This window comes from Micromesistius poutassou (genome assembly GCF_964030765.1).
Source record: "Micromesistius poutassou genome assembly, chromosome: 4".
Taxonomy (NCBI): Eukaryota; Metazoa; Chordata; class Actinopteri; order Gadiformes; family Gadidae; genus Micromesistius; species Micromesistius poutassou.
Window position 1 is genome coordinate 17271572 of NC_140274.1, and position 26518 is coordinate 17298089.

General features: G+C 46.6%; 1 protein-coding gene across 1 annotated transcript in view; it reads right to left on the reverse strand.

Moving 5' to 3' along the window:
* frem2b (FRAS1 related extracellular matrix 2b) overlaps window positions 1-26518 on the reverse strand; it is a gene marked incomplete at both ends in the record, with an annotated part of 88810 nt that overhangs the window by 50218 nt on the left and 12074 nt on the right. The window contains 1 exon segment of the mRNA XM_084466376.1: window positions 1228-1374. Coding sequence (XP_084322502.1) covers window positions 1228-1374 — 147 coding nt within the window.

Below are 26518 nucleotides of genomic sequence, written 5' to 3' on the forward strand. Positions count from 1 at the left end.
AGATCACTTGGTCTAGTTTTTGCTAATTAAGTATATTTGGTATGAATGATAATGTGTCATTCCATTTGATAATCTCATTTAACTTAAATTGGAGTGGATTTAAAGTAGAATAAAAAAAATTAGATTAAACGTGAGTTAACTCACCAATACTATGCGATTAAACACGATTAAACATGCTAATCGTTTGACAGCCCTAGAATAAACATGAAGGTCAACATGGATTACGTTGATCTTTTCCTGATCTCAATGAATCATTCTGCGAGAAAAAGAATGAACAGCTGCCTTTCATAGGACCACACAATATACCAGCGCTGTGTTAGTCGTGAGCCACTTCTCTGACACAGCTGGACAACCCCTCCCACTCCCGCCATACTGATGACCTTGTTAACCCGGGCTACAGTTTGTCACACATCCCTTAATTGGCGGTATTAGCAGAAATAACTCCTGCTGGCACGGGGACGACTGCTCTGGACGCCCTTCCGTGGGATGGTAAACCCCTGGAGAAACAGACAGCTACTGGCCATTCAACGACTCGAGCAGGCCATTAAATGTGGCGTTTCCACGACTAAATGTTGACCTCATGAGACCTCTAACATGAGGGCACGCAACTCCCCAAAGGAACGGTCTGGAACCATTGTCCAGCCGGACTTAAAACAATAACATCTCAGGGCAATAAGGTCAGGGGGTTGTGACCTTGGTGACCTTAAAGGGTTTCACTGTTTATGGCTAGGCCTGACTTCATGTCAACTACAATATCGTCTCCAAACATTTGAATAAATAATGATCAAATGACTAGATCTGTCATATTGAGATTTTGCTCATTTCCGGGTATTATCCACTTGTCAGAACCAATGAAATTCAAGGGTTGAGTGTTCACATCTTCTTGCATGACAAGCTAACCAATTCTAACAATCGAGCCATAAGCTTAAAACAGATCGATTGTGTCTAAATCTATCTCTCAAATGTGTCTCTGTTATTCTCTGACATCTTGTTATTTTAAAGACATCGTATTTCTTGTTCTTTTTGTGTTATTTCCCTTGTTATTAGGTTGGGAAGGTTGTTGTTAGGGGTGTTGTGATTGTCTGCAGTTGATCCTGTAGATTTTGTTGAGTTTTCAAAATAGTCAAACTATTTTTATTGCACTTTTGCACAAAACAAAGCTTTACAAATAGAGTTTGTCGATCAATTGATCAATCGTTCAATCGATCGATCGATGGTTTGACTTACTGATGAAGGAGGTCTCTCCCAGATAGCCCCTCCTCCTCAGAACCACCTCCAGCACCTTGGACTCCTCATCCACCACGTAGAACTCCGTCTCCAGCGAGATCCAGGACCAGTTGAGACGGAACGGCTGGTTCCTCAGCTGATTGCCGCCTGCAGACACAAATAAACAAACAAACAAGTCAACTCCATTTTCAGCCCAGGAGCTGTTCTCTCTCCAACCCCCAGAGTCACAGGACTTAGAAGAGAAAAGTTTCTGTCCCCCCGAGAAGCTTCAGAACCAGAGTCTCTCTCGCTAGTTTCCACAAGTCTCTCTTGGTGGTTTCCAAAACGTCTCGGCTAACAACGTTCCAGTTGTGGTGACTGACCGTGATGAAGCGCTTTATAATATTAGCATAAAGTTAAGTCAAGAGTTTCACCAGCCAAATTATTCTTCAAAACATGCTAATCACATTGAAATGAAAAACACTTTAAAATGTGCTGTTTTACCAGCCCTGGACTGGAACCATTATCCCAACACTTTCGGGTTGACTTTGACTCTTGTGTGAGAGAGGTGTGGCGTGTCGCGGCTGGCTGAACACAGGGGGGAGAAGAAGAGCGACTAATTGCTTCATTTATAATTAAGATAAAAGGCGTTTCCATGTGTTTCCTGTCTGAACTGGACTGTTTCATCCTGGGCTTCTGAAGCCCCACTCAAAGACAGCGACTGCAGTCCTACAGGGCACCACTGGCCAGAGAAGAAAAGAGCTGAGCCACACAAACATCAAAAGAACACACACACACACACACACACACACACACACACACACACACACACACACACACACACACACACACACACATACACACACAATCATGCATGCGCATTGCATGCATGAACACCGACACATCACACACACTCACATGCATGCACAATCACACAAATGGACATTCCTGTATGCACACACTTGCAAACACGCTCGACACACACATGTTCATAAACCACATCAACCCTCAAAAACGCAGGCTGACAGGCACCGAGACAAAAACACACATGGGGACACAAAGAGGAGCAGAAACACTCGGAGGGTGAGTGACAGCAGACATCCTTGCAGTAGCTGTCAGTGTTGAGTGTTGTGGGCTGCTCTGAATAGAGGGGGGGTTGGGAGTGGGGGAGTGGGATTCAGGTGACTAGCCAACGAAACAGCAGGCGCACAAAACAACAGACACAAACCTCTGCAGGGTGCCTCAACATCATTGTTCACAGAATCCACTGGCTTTGTGTTGTCAAGACACAAGAAACAGCCACGCTGGTCTATTTGTGGGGCTCGTGCGGAAGGGACCCTCCTGTGGTGGTACCTCGGATGTCCTCTGGGTGGTTTGTGGTAGGCGGTGGCAGAACAACCCGTCACAATTCTAAGCCAACGGGGATCAATTTCTCATAATGTAAGGGCGACCTATTTTCCTGTATCGTTCATATGTTTTACAGTCTGTGGTTGGACACATCTAGCAGGTCTAGCCAGGACGCAGCGTGGTGACCGAAGACCGCACATAACACAATTAGACATGACCAAATGAGCAAGGCTACAGCTAGATAAACTACAGCAAACCCGGTTAGAGCTAACCAAAACAATGCAAGCCAGGACATGGTAAACAGAGCTTAAGCTAACCATGACATGGTAACCAAGCTAGCTAGGACACTGCTAGCTAAGCTAAAGCTAGCAGAACAAAGGTCACCGTTACACAGTTGTGGCGGCAACAGCTTCCGAGGCTATTGGTAGCCAGGCTACCTAAGGCTAACTAACCAGAACACTGACAGCCAGGGTACAACTAGCAAGGCAACTGCTAAGCAAGTTCAATTGTGTGTTTGAGTGCCTGTGTGTGTGTGTGTGTGTGTGTGTGTGTGTGTGTGTGTGTGTGTGTGTGTGTGTGTGTGTGTGTGTGTGAGAATATGAATATGTAGGTTTGTGTGTGTGTATGTATGTGTGTCACTGGACTGCACATGTGTATATGCATGGAGTGATTGAGTGCTTATGTGTGTGTGTGTGTGTGTGTGTGTGTGTGTGTGTGTGTGTGTGGGTGTGTGAGTGTGTGTATGTGTGTGTGAGTGGGTGTTTGTGTGTGTGTGTGTGTGTGTGTGTGTGTGTGTGTGCATGCATGCCAGCGTGCATGTGTGTCTATGTAAATGCGCGTTAGCTCTCTAGTGCACTCGCACCGCAGGCTTTGCTTCATTATGATAATCTCACTCTCTAAATGTCGCTAAATGCCTGTGTCTCATACAGAGACACGCAAACACTGACACACACACACACACACACACACACACACACACACACACACACACACACCACACAACCGCACACTGGATCCTGACAACACACGGCTAAGATTAGACCAAACGGCTAAAGGCACAAAGTCAGAACAGGTAGTAAGTAATACAACAAGCGACCGCTCTTTCTCTCTCTCCCCCTCTCTATCCATCTCTCCCTCTCCCCCTCTCTATCCATCTCTCCCTCTCCCCTTCTCTATCCATCTCTCCCTCTCCCCCTCTATCCATCTCTCCCTCTCTTCTCTCATTTGTATTTTCTTTCAATCTTTGAATAAGAAGAACCGACAGACAGGCGGACAGACAGACATACAGACAGACATACAGACAGATACACAGTCTGACAAAGAGACAGCCAGAAAGGCAGACAGCCTATATTAAATAAGGGAGACAGACAGACAGAAATACAGACAGACATGCCGATAGATAAGGCCGGACAGCAGACAGACGGTCAGACAGAAATACAAAGGCAGACAGACAAATAGGCAGGGAAGTAGAACAGCGTTGAAGGAGGAGGTGGTGGAGCTGGGGTAAAGTGTTACCTCTGAAGACAACGTTGAGAACATCTGGGACACGGTGTCCAGAACATAATAATGGAGAGTAGAACTCTGAATAATTCACCAGACAAACCCAAAGTGTCGGCCAGGTATACCTTTTATAGAGATCATTTAAAACAAATTCATTTGGGGGGGATTATATTTTTTGATTAGCCACTTTCAAATAATCGTTTATTTATTCGGCAAATAAAACATTTAGCAGTGATTGTCAAGTCTGAAAGCTGCTTATCTCGAACACAACCAATATACACACACACACACACACACACACACACACACACACCAGTGGCGGCTGCTGGTCTTTCAAAGAGGGGAAGCTCATTTTCGGCCTACATCAAATAAATTGTCAATTTATGTATATGTAAATTCTGCTCTCTGTTCCTTTTCGAGGAAATGCTCTGTGACCCTGTCATACCAACTAGCTGTATTTTCCAGGGACTCGACCAGTGTCCTCTCAATGGCCAGCAGAGCTAGGCTGCTTAAACAGCCATGGCCCATTGTGTTACGGGTGTAGGACTTGAGTCGCTTTAAACAGGAGAAGCTCCTTTCTACACCTGCAGATGTAGATCTAAGTGTTGCCACTAATGAGAACAGTTTGTAAAGCTGAGGTATTGCACTGTCCAACTCCATGTCTTTAAGGAACACCAAGAAATCACACTGCTTTCCCCTGTCACCCTGCAAGTCCTGATCTGAATACAGGACTTGAAGTTCAGACCTCAGGCTCCCTGAATAAAAGTGATGGCAAACTACCAAAACAATATTAAACTTGAACAAGGAAATGTGGGAATTATGTTAAACTGAAACAAGGAATTGAGTGTATAAGTGTACGAAATGTACGATGAAAATTGTCTAGCAATTTCACCAAGCAAATATCAAGAAATTGTTTGCAGTTTGTCTTTCGACTCACTTGCAAAATCCGTGATGGGACTGAGGACTAAAGAGAGCTCCTGCAACGTTTTATAGTTCAAAATCGCTGTCACTGAAACGGCAACTCAGTCTTTTGCAAACCCTCCAATCATCACGCAGAAGCCCAGCGTCCGGGCCAGCCCACTCCTCCATTCACCCCCAGAGACGCTGAGCGTCCGTGGGAGGGATAGAATCGCAGCATTATCCAATGACCGTCGACTTTCGCCGCACTAAAAAAAGCTGTTCTATGCAGCCCCATTGAAGTGGATGGATGCTGAGCTTCAACAGGCAAATGCACTGTGACGCGACGGGAGTGTATGAGAATGAGTCAGTCGACCTGCGATAAGCAGCTGATTCTGAACAAACTCGTCTTCGAGATGGACGTGTTTTGACGCATTTTTAGTCAATCAAATGTTAACACAACAGTATATATTTGACCATTTAATTTTGGAAATTTTAGGGGAAAGCTGAGCTTCCCTTGCAGTCTTAGAGAAATCGCCACTGACACACACACACACACACACAAACACGCCTTTCATGTCTTTATAACTGTCAGACAGAATGAAAGACAGTCAGTCAGTCAGTCAGTCAGTCAGTCAGTAAATGTCAAACAGAAAGAGACAGACAGTAAGACGAGCAGACAAACAGAATATATGAAGGCAGACAGACACACACAGACAGAAAGGTAGATGGACAGACAGACTACAAGAAGACAGACACTGAATATGCAGACAGGCAAGTGTAGAAACAGACAGAAAGACGTGTGTGTGGGTTATTTATCCAGAGATCCACAGCAGGACGGCGTTCGCTTGGCGGGGTGGACACTAACACGCTGCAAAGCCATTCAGAGATAATGGGAAAATGAATTATTGGTACTCCTCCCCCCCCCTCCCACCACCACACACACACACCCCACAGAAAGACTCTCACACACGCACACACAAACACAAACACACACACACACACACACACACACACACACACACACACACACACACACACACACACACTCTCACACCCACTAACACCCACACATACATTCTCACACACATACATTCACATACGGCACACACGGAACATTCCAGACCATTTATAGGTAAGCCGTGTCACACATTAGCGCACGGCCACTACCCAGGGTGTACTTAGTTACCGGTGTGAGGACGGCAGGGTAGACATTAGAAACCCTGGGCCACCAAACACGGGCCGTCCTTCAAAACCACCACACCGCCGCTACACAGCTGTTTGCGCTCATATAAAACCTCCCAGGTAGCAATCTCTTATTTTTCATATACACCCTCGTCCCCCGGGACTCGTACGCGTCGTAAAAACTCAGGGAAAACAAGACAAATATGCTGACATTTGATGTTGTTTTCATTTCCGCCGCGGGTAAATATTAGGTTATAAAGGAGCCGGTGTCTGGGCCGCGGCGAGTCGCTCTGTATAGACAGAGGAGACGGGCTCCTCCTACTGCACACCTCCTCCTCCTCCTCCTCCTTCTTCCAATTCAGATACGGGGGAGGTGGAGGAGGCCGAGTCCACTTCAAAGGCCCTCTGGAGAGGCCTGGAGTTAATGTTCCACCGGGGCCCACTCGTGTCTCTGAGAGGGAGCGGCTTGTGTGTGTTACCGTTCTGTGATTTAGCAGATGCTGTCATACAAGGTGACTGACGGTGAATTCAGATGCATGTCATTAATCAGCAGGTATGGGTGAGTGGGCATCTTGTTAAGGGAAAGCAGTTAGGCTGCAGACGTTGGGGATCCAACCCAGTTCCTCTTGGCTGGGATTCGAATAGCCAGACTTTCATGTCCCCAATGGATGCATAGCCATGCAAATTATTCAGAATATCTACAGTCTACTCAATATCTTGATATCATATTTATTATTATACTGACTCCGATATATAATTCAGGAAACTCTGAGAAACTCCGAAGCTGCTGGCCGTCTTGCATGCACTCTGCACAATTAGTGATGGGGGTTCATCCGAGTAGCCAGCCATACATACTTAATAAACACTTGATATTAATACGAAGCTGACGCCAGGCCTGGCAGCCCTGGCGCCCACTGGAAACTCATCCTCTATAGCTTATGATTCTGGTGTCGCTAGGGCTGGGGCTAGGGGCCAGGGGCAGATGGGTTAAGGGCCATTTGAGGGTTGGTAGAAGAGTGTTTTGCGGTGGCTGGGTGGGTGGATGGGTGAGTGTGTGGGGGCATGCCAAGTCTGATCGCTAATGCTGCACACTGCCCATATATGGTCATCCCTAAGGACAAGGGACCACCCCCCCACCCCCCTCGTCTGTTTATACAGACAGACGAACATGCAAACTGACAGACAGACAGCATGCCAAATAAAAGCAAAGACAAAAGGACAGACTGACGCACACCACACACACACACACACACACACACACACACACACACACACACACACACACACACACACTCATACACACACAATTGGGTCTAATTGGTCAGACGATGAGGAGGGATAAAGTGAGACAAAGCCTGTCTCTGCTTTAATGGAACAATGGGTCTAAAAATACCGATAGCCGGCCGGTCCTGGAGATGACCTTGTGGATGTCCGTGAACCTCCCTCCACTAATCCCCACAGTTGGCATCAGCATACTGTAGCTACGTAAGCCCCCCAGCTTTAGACCCCCAGCACAGACACCAGGGCTGGAGGCAAATCTCAACACACAACACAATCTCCCCTCATTGACTGTTTTCCAATAATCCTCCGATTCCAAAAAACAGATATATTCAGATGTATTCATAGCTTCGACCCACGGTCCACTACTGGGTTGTATTAACGCTCTGTTGTAATGGAGGTCTGATTCAGCCTGTTCTCATGCTGCCGACCATTGTCGTTTCAGCGCTGCTGAACGCCACTGCAGTCTCACAAACGTGAGAGCGTCATCTTATGTTTAGAAATCTGTGTCTGTATTGTATGGTCAAATAACAGGGATGCAAATAAGAAAACGTGAAACATAAGAACAATGTTTTTCGTTTGGTTGAGTTAAATGTTAAGTTCTGTTAATATCCTACTTGTATGCATAGCTGTTTAAAAGCCCTTACATTGGACCCTGGTTAATTTAACAACAGCAGCTACACACACGCCTTGTTGCGAGTGTGCGTGTCGTGTGCGTGTGCATGTCGGGTTGTGCATGTGTTTTGGGTCTTTGTTCACTCATTAGCCAAGAGGTGAGATTGATTAATAGACTTCACACATGCCGCGGCTCCTTCCTCCACGCTTCAACAAAGTTGGATCGTTTATTCATTTCTCTTCCCTAATTGAGATTGTGTCTTAAGTTAAGCGAGAGCCTAGGGAGTGTGACTTCCATATGTGGGTTTGATTCCAATGTCTAACTGGTTTGGCTCCAGTCTAACCTGTAGGCATCCTAGAGCATTTCATTTTAATCACGTTCCATAGTACCACCTGCAACTATGGAACCTGGTGGGAATGTTTTGTTCTAAAACCTTTACGACTATCACGACTGCGCAGATTGCATTTTTTTTAAGTGTTACGCAGGAGTTCTTCTAAAACAAGGTGTGACCTACCCTTTAATGACATATGGATTCACTGTATGGCTCAGCTTTGGCTAAAAGACTAAAGCGTAAATAATGAGCACCCAGGGGGTTGCTTTTTTTAATGCTTTTCCGGGTGTGGGCTATGAAGTCATTTATGTTATCGCGCCGTTGTTGCAATAACATTAGATCAATTCAGGAACAACGAATGCAGGGAAATGGATTGTTTGTTGTAAGCTTTGTTTGAAGTGAGGCGGTTGGAACAAATAGGAAACCGATAAGAATAGAGCAGAGGGAAATGTTATTATTCATAGGAATGTTAGTATGTGTTCCTATCGCCGTGTAGTCATGTCTTGTCACATCGTTATGTATTCACATCCTAAGGTGTCCATATAATAACGTACCCATACCGTGATGTCCTCATACCCTAATGCGTCCGTGCCGTAACGCATTCCATACCACAATGTATACACATCATACTGTGTTCACGTTAAAATGTGGCCATATTATAATGTATCTATATCATAATGTATTCACAGCAAGTCTTCGCTGTGTTATGTGTTCATGCCATAATGTGCACGCCACTTCCTCTAAAAAGAACAAAAACAACAGCACGCCTGCCACCAAAAGCCCAACTATTCCCTCCAAACTACTAATGGAGGAGGCAGTGTTTTTGGTTGGTTTTCAGATAAATGTGCTCCTCTCACACTTCCACTGAGCACCCTCCCTTGTCCCACTTGGATCAATATTGAAGGGAGTGGGAGCGCGGCCCGCTGGTTAGCGGAGCTCCACTCAGAACACATCGTGGAAATAATGACGGGGGGGGGGGCTAACAGCAGCGCTTTCACACAGATAATTAGAGTAATGTAGTGGCGGGAGGGAGACACACACTGTCTTTCTCTCCATCTCTCCCCCTCTCTCTCTCTCTAGTTATTCTGTGTCTGTGTCTCTTGACTCGCTCTCTTTATTCGCTCTGGCTCTCCCTGGCTCTTTACTCTCTCTTAGGCGCTCTGTCTCCTTCTGTCTCTTTACTCTTTCTTATTCGCGACGGCTCTATTATTGTCTCTCTTCTCTCTTTACTCTCTCTTATTCTCTTTCTCTCCGTCACATGTTCTCTTTCTCTCTGTCTCATATTCTAATTCTCTATCTCTCTCTGTCTCTCTCTCTCTCTCTTTATCGCTCAACATCTATGACGGAGGTAAAGAGGACAGGCCATAATGCTGTTGAAGGAGAGAACACATCATATGATAAGAGTGAGAGATCTGGGAAGGATGGTGGGGGGAGAGAGGGGAGAGATAGGGGAGAGAGATAGAGAGAGAGAGATTGAGGAGGTGGGGAGATAGAGACAGAGACAGAGAGAGAAGATGGGCAAGAGTGTGTGTGTGTGTGTGTGTGTGTGTGTGTGTGTGTGTGTGTGTGTGTGTGTGTGTGTGTGTGTGTGTGTGTGTGTGTGTGTGTGAGTGTGCGTGTATGTGTGTGTGTGGCTGTGTGTTCGCAATATAAAGTGTGAGTGATAGTAGTAGAGTTTGGTCATATAAAAGAGGCAATAAAGAGTATCAGAGCTAGAAAAAGAAAGAACAAAAGCGGTAGAAGTGGCTAGAATGAGAGACGCGAGAGAGAGAGAGCTACAGGGGGACAGAGAGAGAGAGATAGTGTGGGAAAAAAAGAGAGACAGTGAGATGGGTAGAGAGAGACTGAGAGATTGAAAAAGAGAGTCGGATAGAAAGGGAGGGATAGGGAGAGAGAGGCAGAAGAGCAGAGTGAGGGGTTGAGAGGGAGAAAAAGAGAGAGGGAGAATGTCCAAGAGAGAAAATAGAGTGGGGAGAGGAGAGAGAGAGAGCACCAGAGGTAGAAAAGTGTGAGGAGAGAGAGAGAAAAAGTGACAGAGGGAGAGAGAGAGAGATATGGTCTCATCACTGAAAGCCCCGACCAACAATAAGCTGGCGCAGTGTGTTGGCCAGCGGTGGTTTCGATTTAGGGGCTGTTTTGATTTCACACCCTCTCAAGCCTCTTCCACTGCCAGCACCAGGCAGTGAACCAGAACGCCATAAACACGGTGGAGGTGTTGGCTTCGCTTTGGACCCCTCCGGCGACGACACTGCGGCCGCTCTGAAGGGTACTTATAAGTGGAGCAAAGGACTAGAGAACGAGAATGAGAATGCCTTGCAAAGGGGGGGGGGGGAAGGTGGCCAGACGTGAGCGGGGTGAGGGGCTAAGGAGAGGCACGGGGAGCGGCCAGGACTTTGGGCTCGAGGGGTGGTGGGGGGGGTGGTAGGGGGGGGGGAGCTTCTCGACCTCTTCGGAAGGTGACCCCGCAACAACCAACAATCTACCGGCTGCTCCCTTTTTTTCCCCGCTGTGAACCCGGAGTCTGAGGTCGACACAGGTACAGCGGTCAGCTTGATCTCCCGACCGCTGTCCTAAAGCTGTCACCTTTCCAAATAAAAGCTGCTGCTGCTGCCACTGCTGCTGCTGTGGCAGCGGCTGAGAAGTGTGGTTGTTGCACTTCTTTTGTTCTGGCAAGCAGGCCGCGGTTATTATTCGGGGACTGGTGGAAAGGACACAGCTTTATCATAAATGCCCTACAGGCAGGGGGAAAACAAAAACAAAAATAATACGAAGTCAAAGCCATATTGTGCGCGGGCAGCGTTTGAAGAGAATGGTACTGGAAACGGGGTGAGCTATGGGTTAAAGTCACACGCCGCGGGACTGAAGCGGCGAAGAAAGCTCGGCGATAATAACTCTGTCTTTCCCTCTGACAGTCGGCTAATCACGAGATATTAGCATTCATGGAAAGTCACGCAAAGAACAGATGCTCTCTTCCTCGATTACAATTTGTAGCAGTGCTTTGTACATCATTAACATCACTTGAGTGAAATTAATACCCCCCTTTTCAGTCTCAGCGCGTCGCTACATACCCACACCCTCTTTTAATCTTTAAATCTTTCCCTATAGCTAGACCACCAGAATGTGATGTGTGGAGCGGCTGGCAAAATAAGGCAACTTGATTTTTAATTGGCTGTGCAAGTATGGGCCCTATCTCAGGTCTAAAGCAGCAATCAAAAGATGATTAAACTCAGATGCAGTATGAAACTAGGAACTTTCAACACTGTCCCGCTGCAGATCCGCTAGCTACTAGCAGATTAATTGATTCAACACATAAACATTTGCACATTTTGGTTTCAAACTGTAGCATTACGCATACCAAAACCATCATTTTTTAAATACGCAGAATGTAGACTGTGCACTACTTCCCTGCTTTGATTGGTGAATGTTACTACCGGGTTGTTGTGCTAACCATGCACTTTTCATAGACTTTTTTCACAAGATTCACACAAAAGCAAGAAGCTCTGTTGGGCAGGGATACTCTGGTGGTTAGGGTGATCGACTCCTATCTGAAAGGTTCTGGGTTCAACCCCTGATGTCTGCAGTCTCTCTGTCTGTATCCTCCTTGAGCTAAGATACCCTCTAGCCCCTACCTAGTCCTTAATGACATTGATTGACTCTAAGTTGTTTTGGATAAAACCATCTTCTACATTATTGAATTGTTAGTCTCAGCTCTAAAAACCACGAGAAACAAGACTGTGTGGATTTCCCAGGACTTTTTACTTCAGCCTCCTGTTGGTATGATTTGTGGCATGGAGAAGTGGGAGGTGAAGGAACGACAGTGATTGGTCGCAAAGGTCAGCCCTGTCCAGGGAATTCAGCTCCGCGCTCCGGCACACTAACTGGCTGTCACGGAATGGCACCTTTTCCTCATGCCCCGGTAAACACACGGTTAAACACCAAGCGAAGGGGAACACTTCTAGGGCTTCAGGAATTTCACAGAGAACAGATCCTGACAAAGACATGCATCATGCATGGTGCGTCACAGGTCCAACAGCTCGGCCCTGAAAACAAAGCACCCAAGAAGGGGGTTATTCCAGGGCCCCCTGTCGTCATGTCAGGAGAAAAATGTTTGATATCTCACTCGATGTGACTGGAAATAACCAGACTGAAGTACATGAAGAAACCCAGGGGCTTTTAATGGTAAGCCTATTAGCCCTGCTTGAGAATATTAGTTCAAGCAGTCTCTTTCAAAGACCTTCATGATGGGGCTGACTAGGGGTGGGAATTGATAAGTTTTTATCAAAATCGATGCCATTGTCGATTCTGCCTATCGATCCAATTCCTTATCAATTCTCTTACCGATTCGAGTAGTTCATTGAGTGGCAAAAAAGGAGTTCTACACAGTCTTCTGCACCAAAATCAACCATTATATTTTTATTTTTTACATACTTAACAACACCATGACAGGATATAGAGTAGGAAAGAAAATATACAGGTAACTTGAGCCGATGTCGAGGGGCCAGCTGCCTGAGAGCTATCGGTGTCATCATCAGCATGAAACCGGAAGATATTTGTATGCAGCTCGCTCTGCCTTATTAATAAAAACGACTATACTATACTATACTACTACTATAGGGCTGTCACTTTTGAGATAAATCAAGTTTGAATGGATATTAAGCAATGTATTCAAATATATTTGAATATCTACGAGGCCCTGCCCAGCACCCCCCTCCTCCCCCACAAAAAAAACAAAACACTGTAACAGAGATTCAATCACAAATGTATAACGTGACAAGAGGAGACATAAACAGGACTAAGGCTATATCCTCTTTGTTTGAAACAGTATATCAACTTAATCAATATCAAGTGCCACTATGCATATCACAAAATTAGGCTTTGCAATGAAAAACAGAATCGGAACTGCACAGCGCAAACAATGACGTGACAACTTAAACAGGAGACAGCAGCAGGAGTACTAAGGCTTATAGCCTATCTGCAAGAAATTAATTTCTTAATTTTTCTTGCTAGAAACACCAATCTATCAGCTTGATCTGGATCTGGCTCTCTTTTTATTCACAGTGTTACGTGCGGCGGAGAACACACGTTGGGAGAGCACAGACGTGCCTGGCACACACAGGGATTTGCGCGTCAATGTTGAGAGAAGCGGGTATTTGTTGCAGCCCGTGTCTCTCCACCAATGCAGCGTGTTGCTGTCTGCAGGGATGACTTGGGGTCGCAGTTTACCGCTCAGGCTGGCTGCTCTGTGCGTTATCCATTTTCGAATCAGGATATATTATTTGCTTGATTAGCGTGCTTGACTCGTACGCAGGCTTTTGAACACATGGCACTCGACGAGAAAACCAGAAAACGTTGAGCAGGGATCGTTCAGAAGAATCGATAACGTTGGAGGCCTACAATTCCGATGGAATTGGTTAGTTGGAACCAGTTCTGAGTAGGAACCGGTTCTCGATTCCCACCCCTAGGGCTGACGTTCGGGTCTGTCAGGTGGTTCTGGCTCTGAGCGAGGGGTACACAGTGTACCACCGACCCAGAGCCAGTTATCGGACCGAGGGTCCGTGGTGGCGGCGGTGAAACAATCAGGAACAGCCTGTCCAGACGTGGGTGTCATTCGACACTCATTCAGACAGTTTTGTTTCTGTTAGGTTCAAAGTTGAGGTGGGAAAAGGAGGCTTTGATTCCATTTGATGAGGCGAAGGGCAAGTTCTCGTGTGATTCGGACATTAATATTTAATCCGAGACATTTTTAGAGGGTTGCAAATGAGGTGGAAACCATGGAGAGACTTTCTAAGGGGCAAGGCTGCCAGAATGTACATTTTTCTCCTCACAGCCTGTTCTTTTTGTATGGCCAGCAGGAGTAGAATGTTTAACAGACGAAAGAATGGAAAGAAGGGGAAATGTGCAGAAAGAATAAATCAGGCTGGGCTTTAGGAACACATCCAAATGATGTGTCAACGTTAAGTTACACTCCAGCCGCACATCTGTTCCTTTACTGCAGCAGAACATTTGTTTACAACTAATTAGGCGATCTGCAGTTTAATGGGGAAAATAGGCACAGTCACCAACATAAAACACGAAATTCATATCCAACAAATGTCAATGAGTACTACTAATAGTACAGCTTCAACATCCTACCCAGCAACGATTCTCGAAAAATTTGAATATGGTATCAGACCTCCTAAATCAATACCTCGGTCCACCCAAACGTTGGGGCAGTGTAGTCTAGTGGTAAATACATAGTACGTAGAAAGACGTTATTATCAGTGATAAAACTCATTATCCATTAGGAAAAACACTTCAGGCATTAAAGTTAGAAATCAGTACGAATGAGACCCTAACGGTCAGTGAAAGTAACCGCTCCGTCAACACCGTTCCTTGGGTTCCGTTTCAAAGAGGTCAGACAAAGACTTTCACCCACCACACCCCCAAAAACCCCAATCATCCTACCTCAAACCCCCTTGACCCCCTACCCAACCAGATCCTCCGTGTGGGTGTCATTAACCCCTAATCAACCCCCCGGCACCTGGCTGAGTGAGGGGACATCCCGGGGGGTAGGGGTGAGGGTGGGAGGTGTGTGTCGACAACAATAGCCTCAGGACCTGAGGCTATCCCCGTTGGCTCTCGCTAGCTCACCCACTAAAGGTTGTCGGAAATTAAATATAAAGAATGACTGGCTTGTTACCGGTCGCCGATGCATAACCGCCTCCACGGACCACTCTCTGAACTAACACGTTCACCCAGGAGGCGGGGGGTGAGGAGGGGGTAGAGGGAGAGGAGGAGAGAGGGGCCAGAGACGGATTGAACAAGATGGGGAGAGAGGAGGAAAGGGAGAAAGAGAGCAGGAGTGAGAGAGGGAGAGTGAAAGAGAAAGATAGCAAGAGAGAGAGAGAGAGAGCAAGAAAGGTAGTGCGATAGTGGGGCAGAGAGAGAGAGGGATAAACAGGGTATAATGGGGGCTTTTAGACAAGGACTTATAGGATTGAACACTTGAACATTTTATCCCCGTTTTGCTGGAGAAAAATATATAATAACAATAACATGTCACTCTGATTTGGTGTACGTTTTTTTTTTGGTTTCTTGCTTTCGGAACAAAACAAAAAAAAACGTTTTTCTCCCCACAATCTAGTTTGTCCCTTGTGTCTCCCTCCCCGGCGTGTGAAGACACTCCTAATGCATTCCTCAGGCTGACAGGAGACGACGGGATGCCGCCACCACCACCGGCTCTCCGGGGGGACGAGAGAGCAGTTTACTGTGACCGACGCATTAAAGATCTCCTCGTCCAATAGAGACGCTCGGCAAGTCCTGGCCGTGTCTGCTCGGGAGCCAGCCAGCCAGCCAGCCAGCCAGCCAGCCAGCCAGCCAGCCACGGACGCCAGCGGAAGGACGAAACAAAGAGCGACAGTGAGGGGGAAGAGGCGACGCAACTACATGAGGACCAGCCGCGAAGGGCTAAGACAAAAAGAGAGGGATGTTCCCTTTCTTGACCTCTGAATGCACCGTGTTTGCGCTCTTGTCAGGGCGAATAATGTGGCCGCTGGGTGGTGGGCGGTGGGCGGTGGGCGGCGAGGGGGGTGGACGGTGAGGGGGTGTTTGCTGAAAGCATTCGTGTGAGGCCAGTGAATTTAAAAAGCTTGCGGTGCCTGGGTCGCACGCGGTCCCCATACTAATGGAGAGCCCCCGGTCTCGCCGCTGGACTCTGGGCGCCTTTCCCAGAGCTGGACGGAGCCACGGCTTTCCCGTTTAGTAACCGCCATGTTTCCCCCCCCCTCTCTCTTTCACCTAGTGGTTATTGTTGTTCGGCTGGAGAGGTCGTCCGTCCCCCCCCACCCCCCCCCCCCCCCCCTTCCTCACTTGTGGGAGGGTTTAGCCATAGATTGAAGACACCCCCAGGTGAAAAGCTGGAATTGTAAGGGCTTAAGGGCGGAGGCTGAACCTGGTGCTTTGTGGCCGCTGAAAGAGAGCCTTGGAGTGGAGCAGACCTGCACGGTGCAGATAAGCACAATCTGAATGAAGGAACACGAAGCGATGAAAGGAATCGCACAACGGACAGAGGTCTGTGGTTCGATCGGCAAATGAGAAACGTCGAAAAATGAAACGTCATCATAAACGCGAATCTTTTAATCATTTAAATAATTTAAATAATTTGCGCGAAAGTTGGGTGAAAAACTTTTTTTTTGTAAAATGGGTAAACATACATGGACATTTCATATTATGTTTTTATACTTCAAAAGGGAGAACACCACCCGTACCCTGGTTTCTAATACTGAGGCATTCTGGCGTGGAGAAGTGCGCTGGGTTTATTCTAAGATGGAGGAAGATCAAAGAGTGTTCAGATGGTGCGTGTTGGCTGGTCGCTGATTGTTGGTCGCTCTGAACACTAGCACGCTTTTCTCTTTGAATCAGCCCGACTTTCACTCTGTTATAAAGCCTGGAAGAAGAAAGTGACTTTGAACAACTAACCTAGTATGTGTTTTTTTTTTCACATTGCCCAATCAGATAGCGTCGATGTCCAGCAACAACAAACATTAGAACAGCGCTACTATCTACCCACCTTCTTACCGAGCTATCTCATCGGAATAACAATAACACCAGTAGAAATATCCATAATGTATGTTTGTATCCTCCATAAGGCTGTCGTAAACAGGGCCTGTGATAGAGTCTGTTGTCTCCGGCGGGGTTATGTCACTGCCTGTCTCCAGCTTCAGGGTGGGGACAGGAGGACAGGGGAGACGGAGCATCAGTCCATCAGCTCTGTGGTGTCTTCCACCTCCATCGGAGACATGTCCACAGAGGGTTGGCCTTTACAGGAAACAACACAACATGGCCCTCCCGCGTAGACATCGTCACCTGCTATGACCGCAGGGTAATCCAGCCAGTCAGAGGCCTCCCACTCTGCTCACATTTATGAAGCGCAGAATACACCATCATCGGTCAAACATGCATAGGCGCGCACATCCACACACACACACAGACAAACACACACACACACACACACACACACACACAAGCATAAGGTAGAAGTTCAATAATCGTTTTTTAAAGTGCTTCTGAATGAAAGGCATTACTAAAGATTCTTGCAGTAATTGCCAAGGCTTCAGCAGAGCACCACACGCTTTGAGGCGTTGAATATACACAGTGTGTCATATGAATTACTCTGCTCGTCTCTTGTCTTCAAGTCCTACAACAATTTAGTATGGCTAGCTCATCTGCATCATCATCGTTTTCCTCTTCATCATCATCACTATCTTCCTCTTAATTACCGTCATCATCCCATCATCATCAACCTCTCCATATTCTTCCTAATCATCATCATCATGGAACATTCATCCCAGTCTTCATCATCACCCACATCCTCATCATCATCACCACCATCATCATCCTCATTGTCATCTTCATCAGACACATCCATAGTTAGTTTTGCTCCCATTTCTTTTCTACCTTCCTCCTCCCTTTTGTCCACTCCTGGCAACGGATATCACATCAGATATCTGAAACGCGTCCTGTTTGCTCATAGTTTCCCTAATTAGAAAGCAGATGATCCTGCAGCAGTTTTGATTTGTGGCTCTTTGTAAAATTACAAAGGTGGCCATTTGCATTCGTCCGGCCCAAAGTCAGACAGCCCTCCCACGGTTTGAATGTCACCATCGATCTGTTCTCAACAACACAGCCGAAATCATTTCTACCTAGCACAGCAGCCAATCAGAATGCTGGAAGAGCATGTTCCCTCATACAGGAGCCAATCAGAGCACCTGTACTGCCTATTCCCTCATATATGATGAACCACAATGCTGGCAATTACTATTGACTCATACAGGAGCCAATCCAAATGCTGGTAATGCCTATAATGTCATACCATGGCCAATCATAAGGCAGGCAATATATAAATGTCCTCATACAGCAGCCAATCACGATGTTGGTACTATCAAAATAGGGGTCAATCTGAAATGCAAAGAGGGTATGTATTACCGTTTTCTACTTATCCCCCTGATGTTGCAGCCTATAAAATCATTTTAATTGCAAAAATATATATATATGTGCCCAGTAACACTAGGGGCCCTAGTTAGACGGTCTAAAATGCAGACGTCAAGGCGCAAAGTCAAAGTACTTTGTGGGCAGTTCTACGGCGCTGTTGCTATTATGATGGTGAGATAAATTAGCTTTGCACCCGGGGCAAACTACCAACGACACATGCATCGGTGTAGAAAGTCAATTGTGCCGGGCGCAAGATAGGGCCCTAGGGAATAAAAGTTATATTGCACTTTCTGTTGAAGGGCCTAGCTGGATCTTGTTGTTTGCACAAGGGACAGAATTTGGTTGTTAAATCTTCTATACAAAAGTTTCAAACCTCATCTCATACTTTAGAGTTGAGTCTGCCTTTGTTGGAGTACTTCAGTGCTGGCTTGTTCTGGCTATAATTAAAGTTTTAGTAAACTTTAAAATATAAAATATAAAACTATATATATATATATATATATGGTTGTTGTAATTTAATTCAGATATGGTAATGATATAATAATAATATAGGTCATGATGTGTGTTCATTGGAAGTTGAACACACAGTTGATAATAATATGGTGTGTAAACAAACACACAGTTGAACACAGTTGAAAACAAAAGAAACATGAAATATTGTTGAGTGACTCAACATAGTCACAACGCGTAACAAGAATAGCACACCGGAATTCGAACACATCGATTATAGTTCTGGGATTTTGTTGAAGAACATAAAATATGAATTGTTGAAGTGTTCCTCTCTGGAAGGGGCCTCTTAGCTTCAGACTTATAAAAGGCTACCCCTACCCTTTTGTGCCAGCTTTTCCCCGAATGTCGCTTTTAACTTTTTTTTCCCGTCTCCCTGGACAAGCAAGTCATTATCTCCACGCCCCAGAAACAATGCAAGGAGAAAAGCTTTTAAGAATATTCACAAGTTCACTCCTGCCGCTCCTGTATGGGGGAGCCAATACTAATGGGCTAATTGAAAATTAATCTGCGGTGTGCAGTGTGAAATTGGTATTAGATCAAATGCATGCACATACACACACGCAATACACAACACCCGAACACACGCGCACACACACACACACACACACACACACACGCACAGCCCCCAGCTCTGAAAGATAGCATTAGCAGGCTACAAATTGCTTGTGCAGATAACCAAATTAACAGGACCGTTTGTCGCCTGCACCACACATGGTCACATGACCGTCACACACCTCCCAGGTCAGAGAGGTAACGAGCCATGTTTAAAGCCGCCCACCAGCCCCTTCAAGCACGGTAAGTTAATAGCCAAGCCGTGACGTGTGCATTGAATATATAATATGGTTTGTCTGTGCGAGCATATGTTTCCCAGCATGGTTGGCCCATTTAGTGCCCACTCAATGTTTACACATTTTAGTGAACCATTAAGAGGTAGCCTAATTATCTCAACAGAAAGGGACGATTATTTTTTTGCAAACTTTGTCTACTTGTTATTCTTTGTCTTTTGACGATTGTGGTTTGTTTTGGTTCCTTTTATGCTTCACGTTCTTTTCCATTTGACCCGATGTAGGGGTGTACGGTATAAACGGTATAGAAAGTACACCGGTGTGAATATGCGCTACGGTATGTGTTGTGTGTAACGTGTTACAAAGTAAGTAACGTAAATACAGTAACGTAACTTAATTTTCATGTGAAAAGTAAAGTTATGCGAGACAACTGAAAATGTGGTAACAAAAGTAGTTCCTTTTTCAATTCGGCGCAACGTTACTTCTCCCCGGGACCGATTTGACAGCGATACTGCCTTCTCAGGCAGTATGCTATTGCGCAAGCACGCAGGCACGCAACCCTTCACAAGCTCTCATTCCACACCGTACGAGACAGACGCTGGTAGCGTGAAGCTGTCTCTGCATCTCAGACATCGCTTCCGCAGGCATTTTCCAAAGCCAGTCCTTACGACAAAAAAAGCCAGCGGTGGAACGAGACTGTCGACAAAATGTCGATAGAAAGGGCTTTAAAGAGATGGGCACACACTTCAGCCAAATTGAGATGCCAAAACTATACGGCAAGGTCTGCGACCAAGTGGAGAAAGAAATCCATACTATCCATACTGGAAGTAACTTAAAAAAAAAGAAAAGATTTAGCATTTTTTTCTATTGCACTTTTGCTCAATAAATGTTCTTAAAATACTTCTGTACTATGTGAAATATTTCCTAGTAATACAAAAATACAGTAATAGCTGCCTAACCAGTATTTTACCCCTTCCGAAGCATTTATATCGAAATTAGAATATAAAATTAACATACCGTGATATAATACCGTTACCGTCTATGCTTCAAATCATACGTGATATAAATTTTAGTCCATACTGTACAGCCCTAACCCAACGCTCACTTGAGTTTCCTTGTGAATCGTACTTTGTTTGTAATTGAAAGGTGCGCTCTAGATAGAAATATTATTATTATGATGATGATGTTGTCACCGGGTTGAACAGATTTTCAGTTTGTGAAATATTCACTGTCTGACGGCGACCGGCAACATCCATCCATTAAAAAATCAGTTTGGGCGATGTTGATTTGTACCACACCCACTATGGGTTCAAACCCATAGTGTACCATCATGTACTGCAACCTACCCTGTAGACATACCATAACCCCTACCTGCTGCTTAATGACAAACCTGTGCTGAAAGTCGTTTTGATAAAACATAATAAATTACTAAAAAGTAGGGGTGTAACAATACGCGTATTTGTACTGACATTTTTCAGTACGGGTCTAACGGTTCAATGCACGTTTCATTTGGGTACGTACCGGAAAAAATAAATAAAATAAATAAATTCAATTAAAAATTTAATAAAATTTTCTTTGAAAAAAGTTGTTATTGATTATCACACACTCTATGAGTGTCTTGTCTTGTCCTGATGTTTTGTGTTGAGGACCACAATGGAAATAAGTCCTGGACTTTATTGTGTTTTTTTTCCTCAATTGTATTTGATGTCTTTTCATTTGTGTAAGGCATTTGTTTGATACAATTTAATAAATCAAATAAAAATGAAATTGTTTAATAAAAATAAAATAATAAAAACTGCTGTACCAAAAAACATACCGAACCGCAGCTTAAAAACCGAGGTACGTACCGAATCGTGACTTTTGTGTATCGTTACACCCCTACTAAAAAGTAATAAAACATCATTTAATACAAGCAGCCGGCCTCAGATGGGCCCAACTCAGCTTCATGCGTGGCGGCGCTGAAACATCACTCCAGCGAGGCGGAGATGTTTCTGGAACTATTAAAACATCTCCCTGGTGTGGAGACGAGGGCCGACTCTCAGCCCCTAGTGTGTGGCAGAAGAGATCCAGACACCGCCGGCTGTGCTTCCCGTTCCCCTTGACAGCCCGGCTCCTCTGCGCGCTGCTAATGAAGAGAGCCAACGTGCTCCCTTGACTTTGAATCAGATGTGTGGCGCAAAGGATCATGGGACAGTTCAGGTCGGTGCGTCAACTAGGGGCCGAAAAAAAACGACAAAAAAAAAGTTTCACTTCGATTAGCTTTATGCAAACGAGTGCGTTGTGCGGCGTGTGCGTTCAGCCATGTGATTGGACAATCGACGCGCAGTGACCACTGGTGGAAATTTATTTCCTGCTAAGCGTTTCCCTCGGCGGCTAGAGGGGGCGGCAGCATGTCGCCTGGCACAAACTGCAGAGTCAGGCTGGGTAGCGGAGAGAGAGATGGCCTCCCCTCCTGTCCCCCCCATCCCAGATCATCAAATCACTTCTCTACCTTTCATCTCCAACCCCCCCCCCCCCCCCCTCTCTGCTCTCTCTCATCTCCCCGGGACACCAGGTGGGTCCCCACCAGGTGAGTATTCACTTCCACCGGAGGGGAGCAGGTGGTGATAGCGGTCTTGGTGGTGAAAGGGAAACTGGGTGCCCCCCCCGGTACCTCCACCGCCACACACTCTCACACTAACACATACTCACACACATGGCCACACACACACACACACACACACACCGCCATTCACACACACACACCGCCACACACAAACACACAAACACACACTCTCATCTCCCTCTCACCCCCACTTAAACACAATGAAAGATTATGATACAATTCTCACTATTGTTGCCCAGAACACACACACACACAGACACCCACACACACACACACACACACACACACACACACAGACAATAGACCCAAACACACACACACACACACACACCCCCCCGACACCCCGCCAGCTTTAAAGACTATGAATTGCAGAACTTCTCTGGCGATGACATCATTAAGCCTAATTGTCTGTTCTTGCGTACATCATTGCAGCCAGCCGGCCTAAAGAAGAGACAACATCTGAGAGTCTGAGAGAGAAGAGTCCTCGCTTTAAAGACTTGTGAGGACCAGCCTCCGGCATAAAACATCTTTGCGGGACCCCATCTGTCACCACAGGCTCACACACACCGTCCCTGCAAGCTGCACCGTCAACACTGTCTGTGTTTGTGTGTGCGTGCGTGACTGCGTGCTGCATGCTTGTATGCGTGTGCATGTGTGTGGCTGTGTGTGTATGTGCCTGTGTGCGTGCGCGCACGCACACAGTGTGTGTGTGTGTGTGTGTGTGTGAGAGAGAGAGAGGGAGAATGAGGGCGAGTGAGTGAGTCAGTGAGTGTGCGTGTGAGAGTGAGTGCGAATGCCTGCATGTTGGTGAGACTGTGAGAGTTTGTGCGAATGTGTGTGTGTGTGTGTGTGTGTGCGTGTGTGCATATGTGAGAGCCTGCATCACTGTGCGGGCTTGTGTGTTCTCGATTGAGCATATGCGCGTGTGTGAGCGGGAGCGAGCGATATGGAAGAGAGCCCTGTGCAATCTAAGCATGTATGTGCACGAGTGTATGTGCACATGTGTGTGTGTGTGTGTGTGTGTGCGTGCGCGTGTATTCACGTGGGATTCCGCTCTTTTATGCATGCCACGTGCATGCATCCGCCCAAACGCAGGCGCGCACGTGCCCCCACCGCGACGCCCCCCCCCCCATTGTGTGCATTTCACCTCTATGTACACAGCCACACGTCCCAGCATGCAGCCCGGTGTATGCATTGGATTTCGCAGGGTTTGCATTACCATTTTGCACGACTCAGACCCATGCAGAGCTGCGACTGCGCGCCGCCGCCGCATGCACGGGCCAGCTGTCAACGCCCCGCTTACACCGCAGCGCAGAGACAGACCCCGGTAGGCCCTGCACCGCTGGGAGTCCGGGGGGGGGGGGCCCGGGAAACACATTACCCAGGCTGATTTAGCAGAGTGGAGCCAGCACTGATCCGCTGTAAGGGAGCAGAGAGGAGGAGTGGGGGGGGGTAGGGAGGGAGGGGAGACCCCCCAGCAGGAAGCGAGGCGTTCTGTCACCGCCGATCAACACCGTGTAAAAATGTGTTAAGTCGCCCTGCACTCCAGCCGGCGATAATCCTGCCCCGGTTGAAGAAGGTGTTTCTTTACGTGTTTAACTTCGCCACCAACGTTGCGTGTTGGCTCCGCAGCTGGAGGTTAAACACGTGAAGAAACACCTAGACGCTCCCGAGGCGCCAAAGCGCTCTCGTTCTGCTCCAAGGGGATCCTAAAGTCGGTGGTAACGACACCAGTCGGCAGCCGGGGAACAGGTCTGGACTTGGACCTGCTCATAGACACCCAGGTTTGGGAATTTTCCTCGCCTGCCCTTGCCGTGTAAGTGGTAGATCCTTATCCTGGGTTTGCAGGATGGGGGAGGGGGGGGGGGGGGGCAGAGGGGTGTTTGGTCTCGAGTGTGTGGTCTTATAGGAAGAAGAGATTTTCATCTTGAGCAGGGTTGGTTTGAGCCAGGGGTGCGTTGCTCTTCCTATTTCTCTCCAGAGCTAGGACATGAATACTCCAGCAGTGCGGAACCTCCACCACTTCAGAAACACCACCCAAGGACTGAAAATCAAATACTGGTGCGCTCAGATTTACCTTGAATAACTGGTTAACATTATTAAGTCTGTCTGTCTGTCTGTCTGTCTGTCTGTCTGTCTGTCTGTCTGACTGTCAAATCAAATAAAGTGTATATCCAGTGTATAAACACATCAGCTCTTCACCCAAAGGTTGTAGATTATTGAAGCTCTGTATAAATACATACATGTGTCGATTAGTGTGTTCACTGTGATTCTATTGAATAGCATCACATTTAATTCAGCTGCCACTTTCTGTGAGATGCATATATATATATATATATATATACTGTGTATATACTGTGTCTCACTCCGACAATTTCACATTTGTAATTATCACAGCTGTTTGAGTTGATGAGAAATGATTTTCATTTCAAATCCAAGAGCGCTACCCATGACAGCTGGATCCACCATGAACCAGAACACAACAACACAACACAACACAACACAACACAACACAACACAACACATCCCCTGGCTGTGCAGCCGGTCGCTGGCAGCCTCCTCCTCCGTCACCATGTGGACGGACGGGAGGAGATACGGGTGGACAATCAGATGAACATGACCAGCAGAACGTGAAAAAACTTAAAACTCCACAGCGAGATCAGATGAGCTCAGATCTCTGCCTGTAATTCACTTATCCTCCACCCCCTCCTCATTCGCCTCCTCCTCCTCCTCTCTTCCTCGCTCCCCTTTCTCGTCCGCACCCACTTCCTCCTTGCCCTCTTCCTTCTCCTTAATCACTCCTGCACCACCACCTACTCCCTCTTCTCCCCACCCTCCCTCCTCCTACTCTACCTCCTCTCACCCCCCCTTCCCCCTCCTCCCCCTCCTCCTCCTCACCGGGGAGCAGATGTTTCCCCCACCACTCTGTAATCAACTCCCAGATGTTTGATCACAGTTGAACACGACATTTTTTAAGTCCGACAATAAAATGTCTAGTGAATATTTTTTTACGAGCTGCCACACCCCCTCGCTGCTCTTTTTACCACGGCTCCTAAAGAAATATTCCTTTCAAGGATTCAAGGATGACAACATGTTTATACACATACACACGCACACACTGGCACACACGCACATATACACCAGACTCGCACAGACAGACCCACAGTTACACACTCACACATACAGAAAACACACACAAAAACAGACACATCCGCACACACACACACACACACACACACACACTAACGTGTCAGTAAAGGACACAAGCTGTGTGTGTGTGTGACATATGATCAGTCTCAAGGACAGAGGAACGCAATACCACCCAGGGAAGGAGTTAGTCAGGGCTGGGGGGCGGGGGGGGGGGGCTGATTAATAACAGCATACAGAGACAGAGCAGTAAAACCGATGACTCAACCCTCTTTTCCCGAGGTTTCTACCTGACACACGTCGACCGCGCTTCGCCTCGCACCGGCGTGTGAGGGCACGTTCCGGGGGCTGGCCCGGCACTGGGCCGCGGGCGATGGAAAAAAAAAAAACAGGGAAGGAAAGGAAAACCCCCCCCACCCCACACACAACAATCATAATCCCCCTCAGACGCTGGATTAGAGAGAGGAGCAGGGAGCAGGAAATGAATCCCAGCGTTCCCCGAGCGTTTCGCAGCAATAACCTGTGATTAGGGACGGCGCTACGGCGCTACGGCGCTCCGACGCCGCGACCGACGGCAGCCGCAGAGCTCCGGAGGCAGGAGGCGGAGGCCGGCCTTCACCTCGCGCTGCATCGGAGGGCTAGTCGCAGAGGAAGCTCACAGACAGACGGACACCTAGAAGCAAAGGTAGCCGTCCCTAACCTTGAACCTAAGGTTAACCGTCTAAGGTTACCTAAACGTAGCCGTCCCTAACCTAGAACCTGAAGTTAACCATGTCTAACCTAATACCTCAGCTTTACAATTTCTATCCTAATGCCTAAATGTAACCATCTTTAACCTTATACCCTAACTTAACCATATTCTCTAACCATATACCGTAACTTTACCATCATCTTCAACCTTTCATCTAAACTTTAGCATCTCTAACCTAAGACCTGAACCTAATTATCTCAAGTCCAAAAACCTAAATTGAACCATCTCTCACCTAGCGCCAAAACGTAATTATCTCTAACCTAATGCCTCATCTGAACCGTCTCTAACTTAATACCTAAATTGAATAATCTCTAACCTAATACCTAAAGCATCTCACTGATATACTACTACAATATACACCTGAAACTAATGCATAATGGAAACGAATAAT